Source organism: Trachurus trachurus (genome assembly GCF_905171665.1).
Source record: "Trachurus trachurus genome assembly, chromosome: 11".
Taxonomy (NCBI): Eukaryota; Metazoa; Chordata; class Actinopteri; order Carangiformes; family Carangidae; genus Trachurus; species Trachurus trachurus.
In genome coordinates this window covers 1,442,253-1,454,591 of record NC_139904.1, presented here as the reverse complement: position 1 = coordinate 1,454,591, position 12,339 = coordinate 1,442,253, and the positions used below count along the sequence as shown (strand labels likewise).

The 12,339-nt window shown below is 42.3% G+C and overlaps 1 protein-coding gene across 1 annotated transcript; it reads right to left on the bottom strand.

The window, feature by feature from the left end:
* Nucleotides 1-5,782: 5,782 nt before the first annotated feature.
* LOC310993827 (uncharacterized protein) lies at nt 5,783-8,154 on the bottom strand (the record flags this gene model as incomplete). The annotated part of the gene is made up of 4 exons (XM_083982307.1): nt 8,033-8,154; nt 7,653-7,943; nt 6,103-6,432; nt 5,783-5,790 (listed from the first exon to the last, which is right to left on the bottom strand). The coding sequence occupies exons 1-4, from the start codon at nt 8,148-8,150 to the stop codon at nt 5,783-5,785; spliced, it is 747 nt and encodes a 248-aa protein (XP_083838433.1). The 5' UTR covers nt 8,151-8,154.
* Between the last annotated feature and the right edge of the window lie 4,185 nt (nt 8,155-12,339).

Sequence of the window (12,339 nt, the reverse complement as noted above, 5' to 3'; positions counted from 1 at the left end):
ACAGTTTTTATCCAATGAGGAGAGAGAACGGCATGCAGGGCTGTGTGTGCAGCCAAGGGACGCCGTGAATGTGGCGACGTAGGGACGAGGACAGTTATGGTGCGTTCAAGGCAACTCGTATTTTTCTGACCGTGAAGTGGTACCAGTTCGATCTGGTACGAGTTCACGGGTCAGAAGTTACGAGTGGCCGTTATAGTGACTTTCACCGGTAAAACAGGTCGGAAAAACACGAGTGGGTTGCCTGGAACGCTACAAAGTCGTAAGTTGTGACTTGAAGCTGTAATTTACGATTTCAAAAGCCTGCCTGGAACGCAGCATTAGCGAAAACGACCGGACCACTTACTTCTGCTTTAAATAAGATGAACAACAACTGATCAATCAACAACCTCTCAACAACTTTAAAAAGCTGAAAACCAGACGCAGACGCATCCAGAAAAACTACAAGACATTTGCAAGAAAAAAAGAAGAAGAAATAAGATTAAAAAATCTTCCTTCTTACTTCCTGTTTCTGTTCATTTTCAACTCTTATTTTTAGTTGAATACAATTCCTCAAAATACTCAAACCAGCTCATTCAATGTTTCTGATATATATATATTTTTTTTTACAATAACAGATGAATGAATAATGTTTAACCCATTTCTGTAATACACTGAGACAAATTCATAATAAAAACATTTACATCTTCAGGTCACTGGTGCGTTGATTGCGACTGGTTATGTGTTTGTATTTTCAAATTATATTCAAATTGTTAATCTACTGCTCTGATATGTCAAGAAAACTGCAGTAACTGAATACATTTGTTAAATGGTAGATTTTGTTGAGTTTTATTACACAATACTTAACTGGTACTCTGATCTTTTTGAATCATTCAACTAACAAATTATGAAAAAACTAAAACTAATACTAAAACTAATAAAAACTAAACTAAAACTAAGCGTTTAGGGGGGGGACATTAAACTGGCACCTCCAAACTCAACCAAAACCAACTTTAAATCAGCTAAAATCAATGCTAACGCTATTGCCGTTAGCGTCAATATCCATACAAACGGCCAGTAACGGCCAACAAGGCTAACGGTTGCTAACCGCTGCTAATGCTAGCGCGGCTAACGCTAACGGTTACTTTTTTTCCCCTTTCCGTTAAATACACTTCAGGGTTGAATTGGTCTCTTTTATGAAGAAAATTGACAGGACTTACCAAGATTTCGTTTGATTTAAAACAAGAATTATAACTGCTCCAGGATTATGTTGGTGGTTGGATGTTTCTGTGTCTGCTTCGGTCTAGTCTCAGGCCGTGGTATATGCTCATTATACCACGGCTAAGGGGCGTTGTTCGGCCCGACGCGAAGCGGAGGGATGACAACCCCCGAGTGGTAAATGAGTATACCACGGACTGGAGTGATATATTGCTTTTATAAAACGGTTACCAATAAAGGCAATATGAAAGAGGGATACGCAATCAATTTCATGTAGATGTATTTAACCAGAAATACATATTATCCAATAAAATAGCCTCACTGTGGAAAAAATAGTCCCACCTCTCCAGACGTTAGCTCCAAGTTAGCTCTGCATCTCGTCTTTTCCTCCGCTTTTTTTCAGGTGAAAGTCACTGCTCAATCCCCTCTACCATTGTTAACCCTCTCCGGAGGTGAAAGTTCACCTTAAACATGTGAATTCAACTACTTTTGTCCATTTTTTTTAACATCGTAAAAACATCAGCTGTCTTTTGCTACGGACTGCAACAATCCGTTGTCATGGATACATGACAACAACTTCCATTCATAGCAGTCAGTACGTGCCTGCCGCGGAGTGATATGAGCCTATGCTGTGATGAGGTTTTAGAATAGTAGCCGTGGTCTATGCTCATACGGCTAACAACCAATCAGATTGCCGGATTTCACCTTTACGTTTTATAAAGTGCACCACGCCATTTTGTAGTGGTGTCCGAATGTTTAGTGATTATTAATGTTCAGTAGGGAGTAGGGAATGAGTGAGTGATTTCTGACACAACCAATGAATGGGATCGGTCGACTTGACGTCCGTCGCTGGAGTTGGTGTGTCTGCACCTTGAGCCGACAGCTCCGGTGTCTCGGTGAGTTTCCGTGGTTTCCTACCGTCACGCTGCCACTGAACGTAAAAACATGGCGACACCATGGCAGCCAGCACCAAGCTTGCCCGCTCGATGTATGTATCCACCACTTTCCGGAGAACGACGCTGGGTGTCGCCATGACACTCCATTCATTACATTTTAGATTAACGTTAGCTGGGCTAACCGTTAGCCGTTAGCAGTGTCTTAAATAACTCAATAAACAGCCCATGAAAAAAACATTTTTTCCAGCGGATATCTGTGTTACAACATGACTGAGCTAACTGGAGTAGTTTCATGTTGTGTCCGACAACGGGAGGGTTTTAACAGCTGACGTCCTGATGTTAGTTTGCTGCTGCTGTTAGCTTGCTGCTGCTGTTAGCTGTCAGCAGCAGCAAAGCTAACGGCTACGATAGCCATGACTAACGTTAGTTGCAGAGGCGTGCACACAGAAGCGGTGGTGTTTGTTCGGTAATTCGTTTTGTAGACTTGACAAAATATCAGATTAGTCAGGGCGGTTTTGGCAGCCCGGAGCCCCCACATTTGGTGCCTACACTGGTGGCTAACGCTACCAGTTAGCCGCTCGCTAGAATGCTACTACGGGGTTGAAAACCGACTTCCGTTGTGGTGTGACGCAATGGATCATGGGAAAATAAAGTGGTGGATAAAACGGCAAATTCAGAGCTAACTGGAACACTTCAGTTTGTTGATGGGGGTGATTATTGATGAATGAAAAACGTACTTTTGAGCAAAATAATCGATTTTCGTGAACAGGGGAAGTTGCACAATGTATGGGATATAAGGACCAGACCAGAGTTTTGTTGTGATGAAGAGAAGAGGACAGTCAGGTAGGAGAAGGAGGAGGGGGGGGAGCTAAATGTTTTTTTTCTTTATAAATGAGTGGTGTAAAACCTCAGTCCCCTCTCCCTGCTAATTTGTGATGAATCATACATTTATTAAAGCAGAAGTAAGCTGAATGTTTGTGTTAATATAAGTCTTAGCTCCAAGTTAGCTCCAAGTTAGCCCCCCCCCCCCCCCCCCCCCCAAATATTTTCTCATCGGATCTGCACGATTCACGTAGGTCATCTATTTTGGTTTCAAAACGGCGAATTTCGCCGAAAGGTGAGTGATTTTCATGCCTGCTTTATCCAATGAGGAGAGAGAACGGCATAAAGGGGCGGTCCTCTCTGTGTGTGCAGCCAAGGGATGCACGTGAATGTGGTGACGTAGGTACGAGGGCGGGGGCTGCTAACTCCATCTGCTGACAAGACGTTAGCCAAAACCACCGGATCGCTTACTTCTGCTTTAACATCCCATAGGCTATTGATACATTGCATCTGTAGTTCACAATTGAGGCTCTTATTATGGGGGAATTCTTATCATACTATGAAGATATGAAATAAACAGTATAAGAGTTGATATGTTTTATTAGTTTATTGTAATCGTAGCCTCATGACTTTGACTTGACAAATAGGCAGTCATATTTACACTCATCTTTCATCACTTTATTATCATATTGTGGCCAGATGCAATGCTTTGCTTCTTTCAATTCCTTGTTTATTTATTAAGTAAAATAAAGTTCTTCGAGCCCTTCACTACCAGCTCCAAACTATGGAGAGCAGAAGATACCAAAGAGCCACACAAACAAGCTGTAGAGGAGAGACAATGAACAAGAGTGGAGGGAGGGCATCATAGGAAATGTACTGGTTGTGTTGTATGTTTATTAGGTCTGTCAATCAATTTTAAAAATTTTTTAAAAAACCTAATCGCACAATTTTCTGTAATCGTGATTAATTAACCAATGAATTAATTTGATTTTTTTTACTTAAGACTGAAGCTTATAACAAATATATATTTATGCAAAATCATCAAATTAATGTAGATTAAACACAAAGGAAGTATATTTAAATTCAATGACTATTTTAACGGCTTTCTTTAAACTTCTTTAAACGTAACACTTTTGAATGGTCCAAAACACAGACTATGAAACATCCAGATACCTCCATACTGCTCGTCTGTACTGACCCAAGTGTCCTGAAGCCAAGACATGGAAAAGTTGTTCTGAAAAAAATTATTTGATCCCAGTGGCTCTGTTGATATTTGTGCTCATGCGCGACATTTGCTGTGAGATGTTCTTCTGTGTTTACATCCACGGTTTATAACGATAGGCACTCTAACAACGATGAACAAACATCTCGCAGCAAATTGTGCTCATGTGCACAAACATCAACAGCCACTGGGAGCTGCTGCTGCAACAAGGCTGAAAACAGAGATCAAATTAATTTTTTCCGAACAGCTTTTCATGTGGCGGCTTCAGGACACTTGGGTCAGAGGAGCAGTATGGAGGTATCTGGATGTTTCATAGTCTGTGTTTTGGACCAATCAAAAGTGAACTCTATGCGCCGCCATTATATGAAAATCCGTTGCTAGCCGGACCCCCCCCTGCAACTCCTAAAGCATTTTGATGACGATGAAAGTTCTCCAAACCCTTCGTTGGCATGACGGTGAGTAGAAAATTGGTGAATTATTTATTTCGGGCCAAGTATCCCTTTAATTTTAAAAAATGTGTTAAATGTTTGAAATATTTGCAAAAATGAACATGTTAACTTTGACACACTAATGTTTATATTTTCTTATATATATTTATAGACAGTGAAGCATGAAGCAACGGGGTAGCTGTTATTAATGGCTAAATAAACTATTTACATATAGTCAGGAATCATCAGGTGACTTGTATGTGACAGACGGTTCATACAGATTTCCTCTCTGCTCTGCCTCAGATTCAGAAAGTCCCAACAGTCCTGAAGACGATGATCCCAAATCCAGGTTCACTTAACTTTGGATGAGATTATGAGGGGAAAAAAACATTCATAACTTTGCCTATGAAGGCAGCGTTACTGCTCAGTCTCTAAACCAATAAATGAGTGTTGTTTCTCCAAGAGATACTGTGCTGCAAAAACCAGTTCATCACATGAGACTGAGAGGAGAGATGAAACCACAGATGATTTCCTCCCGCAGGATCTCAGTGAAACTCTAAAGGGAACATCTGAGGGACGATGCTGCATCGTTGACTGAGCTGATGGACAGGTGTGTGGCAGCTGACAAGTCCGGATGTCAGACAAGTTGCTACTCTGCAGCCTGGACTCCTTCTTCTTCAGCTGGCCCTCCCTCAGCTGTGGAAACACCCAGGTTGAAAAACTGCAGCTCTTTGGCATCCTGTTGGCCCGGCTTCTGCCCCCTGGTGGCCTGGAGAGATGTGGCAGCACACAGACAAGAGACTTCAGTTCAACACACAGGAGCTGAGAGCTTCATGTCAGACAGAGCTCAGGTCAACAAAGGAGAGTCTGGTACCTTAAGGATGAGACAGATGACGGTGATGAGCAGCAGCAGCAGCAGACCAAGAGTCAGGACGACCAGTCTGATGATGCGACCTGTTGGATCTGATGAGACACATTCAGTCATCACGTTACATCACATGACATGAGTACAACAGCTTCATTAACCTGGCAAATCCAACCTGGTGCTACAATTTACTAATATTTTACTGATATTTTAGGTCTACTAGAATATATCGGAAGATTTTCTTTTGAATTGCTCCTGTTTTGCAGCAGCGATGAATGGGAGCAGACCGATCTTACGCTGTTTGGGCTGTTTACATCCCACAAATCGCTTTTTTTTTTTTTTTTCACAGACAGCGTCAGATGGCTGTTCAAACATGCACAGGGATTTGTTTACTCCAAGAAAGCCAACATTTCAGTAAACAGAGCTGCAATACAAAGTCTTGTGGGATGTAAACAGTACTATACAGAACTACTGCATAACAGTCTGAGACATTAAAAAGAAAATCTCCAGATTCATTCTTTTAGACCTAAAATATTAGGAAACTGTAGAACAAGGTAGAATTTGCCTGGAATTGTCCTTTAATCAGACCTCTGTGATGTGTCTGAAGTGACCTCAACATGTCTGAGTCAGTTCTTAGAGAATAAGCACAGACAGGTGAAATGTGCTTCAACTCACCTGAGACGGTGAGAGACAGTCGACGGCTCTCAGAGGAGAAGTGATGAGAAACAACGTAGAGGTGATAAACACAGCTGTAGCTTCCTTGGTGGGCGGGCTCTGCAGCAGGAAACAGGAAGGAGGCGGAGTGATTGACAGCTGGCCGGGTGTAGTTGTCCGTTGTGTCTGAGGAGGTGAAGGTGAGCTGGAAGGAGCCTCCTGGGTACTGTGGCTGGATGGAGCAGCTGATGGTGAAGTTGGAGCCCATCAACACTCCTGAATAACCCTGCTGCTGGGCCTGGGAGACCCCGTACATGGAGGACACAGAGATGATTGGCTGGACCAGCAGGTCTGCAAACAGAGAGATGAAATCAGTTTCTAAAAGTACTCTAATCTTCACTGAAGAGATAACAAGACAATATGTATATTTTGGGGGGCTTTTGCCTTTAATCAATAGTGTAGAGAGACAGGAAATGGGGAGGCAGAGAGAGGGGGAATGACATGCAGCAAAGGGCCGCCCGAGTCGGGATTCAATACGGGGCCGGCTGCAGTGAGGACTGTAGCCGCTGCACATGCAGCACCGAGCTAAATGACGCACCTAACAAGACAATATTGATATTAATTTAGGGCTGCAACTAACAATTATTTTCATCATCAGTTAATCTGTCGATTATTTAAACGATTAACGATTAGTTGTTTTTGTCAATAAAATGTTAAACATTTTTGAAAAATAAAAATCAGTATTTCCCAAACCTCAAGATGACGTGTCCACAAACCAAAGAGATGCTCAGTTTGTTGTCGTAAAGAAACAAAGAAACCAGAAATATTCACATTTAAGAAGCTGAAATCTGAAAAATTTGACTTTTTTTTCTTAAAAAAAACGACAAACCGATTATTCGATTATCAAAATAGTTGACGATTAATTTTATAATTGAGTATTGTTTGTTTGATTAATTGATTAATTGTTGCTGCTCTATCTTAATTATTCTATTATAAATCAACAGTAAACTGAACTCCCGGTGCAGTTATAATTCATTATTAATTTTTATTACTGTAATTTCCCATCAATGGGATCAATAAAGTATCTATCAATCAATCAATCAATCAATAAATTAATACGAAAACAAATACGAATGAGGTGCACGAAAAAACAAGCTAGTCGCACCAAATTTCCCTCTGTTGTATTTTTATTTAGATTTAATTAAATGTAGACCGTGTTGATTGAAGCTGCAGCCAACGTGTCTGGCTGTGGTAAATAATCCTCAGAATGGATTTCTCATGGCTCCGATCCCGTTCTTCCTTTGGAGTGAGCAGCGTGTCAGACACACAGCCAAAAAACATCCAAAGAGCATCGTGGTTCACCGATGAGTATGATTTATGGTCAGACAGGAAAATCAAAATAAGATGTAATATGATGCTTCTGGTGGAGAGACGATGTGTCTGTTCAGTCCAGTGATGCTGCATTAATTGGATGGACCAATTTATGATAAAGTTGTTCTACATCTTAGGTTCAGTGGAGACGACCGACTGTCACTGTAGTATACAGAAATATTACTAACTGAAGGACTCACCTGAACAGGTGATCTCCATGGTGGAGGAAGAGGAAGCTGATGATGAATATGAACACTCCCTCAGGGTAAATCCATACTGAACACAGCCAGTGTAGATCCCCCACACAGACCTCTCTGAGGACTCCTCTCTTCTTCTTGTTGAAACAGCAGAGCCACAGTCCAGCTCTCTACAGACTACAGATGCTGCCTTCAGGTTCCAGTTCCAGCTGCTGGCCACTGGTCTCCACTCTCCTTGTTTCAGCTGCAGTTCACCTGCACAGCGACTGGATCCTCCCACCAACCTGACAGACTCTGAACACAGAGAAGAGAGTGAAGAGTAAAAGAAGTGAGTTTAATTAAAACAGAAATGAAGCAAATCCAACCTGTAGCTCCACTTGTACCTGAGCAGGTGAGTCCAACAGCTTTGCCAGGTGAGCAGCTGGTTCTAGTTGAGCCTGAGCTTCTACAGTCCAGGAGAGCTGACTCGTTGCCTCCACACTGGAACTCTTTGGTCCACATTGGAGCCTCCACTGCTCCATAGAGCGCCCCCTGGAGGACTGAAGGAGCCCCACAGCCAAGCTCCCTACAGACCACCTCTGCATCCTGCTGGTCAAAGTCATCTTCACACACTGAGGACCACCACTGGTCAGACTGGTTGGACTTGACCTCCAGTCTGCCTGAACACACACTGGTCCCATTCACCAGCCTGACAGGGTCTGCAGAGAGAGACACAACATAGACAGGACAGATTATGCACTGCTGATGTTTGTATCAAAAGAGTTCATATATCATGAAATATTAGAAAACAACACGGTGACGACAAGGTTGGCAGTAGATGTGTGTGTGTGTGTATATATATATATATATATATGTATATATATACATACAAAGATTGAACAAAACAATAAATGATTGGCTCTGACCTCCCTCAAGCGAGCCCCTATAATGTGGACATAACACGGATACATAATATACATAATATTTGTTTAAACCGATTGAATGGTTTTTAAGAAGAAGAAAAAAAAAAGACTAGGCAGATAGATACTGATAAATGCATACAAGATGTGTATCTTATCCATGTAACTGCAATAAGGTAACAAGTATTTGTTTGTATTTGTCTGTCATAAACATCAATAAAAAATAAATAAAAATAAACCGATTGAATGAGGACCAATAAAACACAAAGGAGAATGGAACAAGGAACATTGCTGACCTCTCCTACAGAGGGAATACAGGCTCATTAAAGAAGACCTATGCAAGATTTTTCCCATGGCTATGCTACATTTTTACTGCACCTTGATTAAAAAGGTAAAAGGTATTAATTATATAATCGTTTGCATAACCCCTGCCATATATAGTGTATATATATATACATATATATATTGACCCCTTGCACGTGACGTCACGTTCCACTCGCGGTAGCTACGGACGCCATGATGGACGGCAAAAGAACAGTGGACGTCAATTTAATTCAATGGGCGCGTTATAGTTTTGTGACATACCGTGGTTGTAGGGTTTCCCCTCCTTTTCCACTGAGCTGGTTCGAGTGCTGGTTCGGAGCCAGAGCCTGACTAGCACCGGTTCTTTGCTTTTCCACCACTTAAGAACCAGTTATTGGTTCTTAAAACTGGTCCCAAGCACCAACTCCTTGCTGGGCTAGAGCTAAGAACCGGGCGCTGGCCACTGGCAGCGGGGTTACATGAGCAACAGGACCAGTGCGAAGATATACAGACACGTTATCGATGCCATTATAAGTTAGTTTATCTACAGTGTATAGTCGATGTAAACACAGTTGAAGCTAACTAGCTAACGCTAGTATTAAACATAGCACCGTCACAACGTGGTTGCCGCCGTCGGATCGCGGCGATTACAACATAGACGGCTTCCTGTTTTCTTTTCTTTTTCAGCCGGGTTTAATCAGAGAATGATCACTAATTATACAGACGTCAGGTCTTCAACAACCACAGGTCGGACCAGGTTTTAATTTCCATGTCTGTTAACTGTAGTTAGCAGCAGCAAAGACAGCAGCAGCTGCTGTATGGGGAGTGTGGCACTGACTTGACGTTAGCTCCTTAGCAGTGGAAAAAGCACAGAAAATAGATATTCTGCGGCGAATAACAAATAAACAAACAGAATATTGCAACGGATGAGTAAATATTCTATTTTAAATAAGTGATAATGCTGTGAGGTTGTAGTGTGAAGTGATCGAGCCACATTGTTGGACGGCACCCATACACAGTACATTATCACTGAGCACTTTCTGCCGTCCGTCATGGCGTCGCCTCTCGCGTCACGTGATAATTGTGACGTAGCTGCAAGGGGTCAATACTAGGGCCGGGACTCGATTAAAAAAATTAATCTAATTAATTAGAGGCTTTGTAATTAATTAATCGCATTTTAATCGCATATAAATATTTGACCTGAGAACAGTGAGAAGCATTTTTTTGTCACATGGATTTCAGTATACCATTGAATGACTGAATACATAAGCTTAAGCAAGGTGGTACTTAACCAAGACCAACAGACTAGGGATGCAAATTATCGATTAATTAATTAGCCTAATCGATATTTGATACATAAATGGTCTTTCCTGCCAATACACTATGATGATTACTGTAGTATTCAACTAGGCGACTTAAATCACAGTAGCAAACTGATTTGTTGAAGGGCGTCAGTTTACTTTGAAAAGTGGTGGGGACAATGATCATATGTATTGTTAGTGTTAGAGCCATTTTGGGGTTATTTGTGTTTTGTTTATTTTTTGTTTATTGCCTGCAGTCCACAGTAGGTGGCGCTCTGTACTGTGTGTGCAGGAAGTGTGAAATACAGGCACAGGTAATCACTTGGCAGGTGTGCTGTTGACGGGAAGAGCACACAGTTTTTTGACCGTCACCGTCGTCGTCTTTTGTCGCCTTTTGTTTGTGTTGTGGCAAATATGTGAGCCTTTTGTTATTCGTGTGCACAGTACATTAAGGGCGCGTATCATGTCAAGAGCGCAAGTCTGAATAAATGTCGATGATTGCAAAGCAAAAACGTGTTGGATTCATTGGACCCGGAAGACGACGGACGCGTCAATTACTAAGTTCCAGTCAGCAGCCCCTCAGTGGCTTAGGTTCGTTTTGTTGTTTTATTTTAAGAACAAGTCACTACATTTAGTCAAAAAACTTCGCTTCAATTAGTCTTAGTAAGTCGCGTAAAGGCAACCGCACGGAGGAAGAGCGACACCGGAGCAACGCTGGAGCCAGCCGGAGTCAGCCAGCCAGCCAGCCAGCCAGCCGGAGCAACGCTGCAGCCGTCGGTGGAGTCAGCCACAGCCTCGGAGCCTCTGGAGGCCACCGCACGGAGGCAGACTCAACACCGGAGCAACGCTGCAGCCGTCGCCGGAGCCGGTGCCAATGCGGGAGCGAGCCACGGGTGTCCCAGCTCTGCCGAGCCGCAGGGAGGAGATCGACATCAGCCGTGCTTCACGGAGTGACACCGATCACCAGCTGATTCATCCAACGAGGTAGTGGTACCACCGGACCATCTCACGGCGCCCACCGCTTGCATGCAGGTATGAGCAGTAACGCTACAGCTTCATGGCCATAATAAAATAAAATAAAAGTGTGCACACTACCTTGCGAGCGTAATCCCAATGCATTGGTCGCTAAAATGACAATGATGATCGCGTCATAAGAACAAAAACTTTTCTCATCGAGTGCATATTGGATTTCATTGTGGAACATTGTAACAAAAAGAGGACATTATGGACGGTAAATCTGATAATCTGGTCACGGAAAATACCGCTACCACTGCCTTTAGTGAAGTGGGAAATGCAAATGAAACACACTTGGGTAGAGGTAAAAGAACTGTTATATTGACACACAAGGCGTTTGTTGAAAAATGTGAATGGTTACAAAATGTAAGAAAAGATAAACTAAACAAGGTAAAAAATCTAAGAAAGGTAACTGAAGAGTATATGCATGAAATCAGTGTTGCAGAAGTAAAAGGTGCACTGCAAAAAATTCTTGTGTTGTGTGAAGAAGCAAAAAACGCTCATGATTCTTTGGTGCCTTTAATGTCCGTTGAAGAAAGTGGTAAACAAAATACATGGTTTGCTGCAAAAATGTTGGTTGAAAATGGTTTCATTGATGATGTTAAACAATGGTTGAGAAATAATGAAAATGGTGGTGATGTGGTTGATGATGTTCATCCTGATGATAGTATATCAAATGTTGCCAGCAAACGTTCTTACCGAAAAAGCATATGCAGTGGTAAAAGCAGCAATAAAAGTGGTCAAACAACAACATCTGCTCGCATTAAAGTTGAGGCAGAAAAGGCTGCCCTTCTTGCTCGATCTGCAGCGTTAAAGGGAAAACATGCTCTGGAGAAGCAAGAAGCAGAACTAAGGAGACAAAGAGAGCAACTCGAGCTTGATGCTGAAATTGCTGCGTCCACAGCAAAATTAGCAGTGCTGCAAACTGCTTCAGAATGTTCATGTAAATCCCAAGCATCCAATGGAATGAATTCATATCTACAAAGGTCAAAAGAACAAAAAACAACTTCCAATGGACTCAACCCAGCAGCAAAGCCATATGAACCCTGGACATGGAGTGCAATGCCACAAACCAATTTCCCAGTACGTCATAAGGACTCAAGTGCACAGAACACACACACTGTGGAAAAGGGGCAACAGCACCTCCTGGAATCAAGACAGGACACACACAGG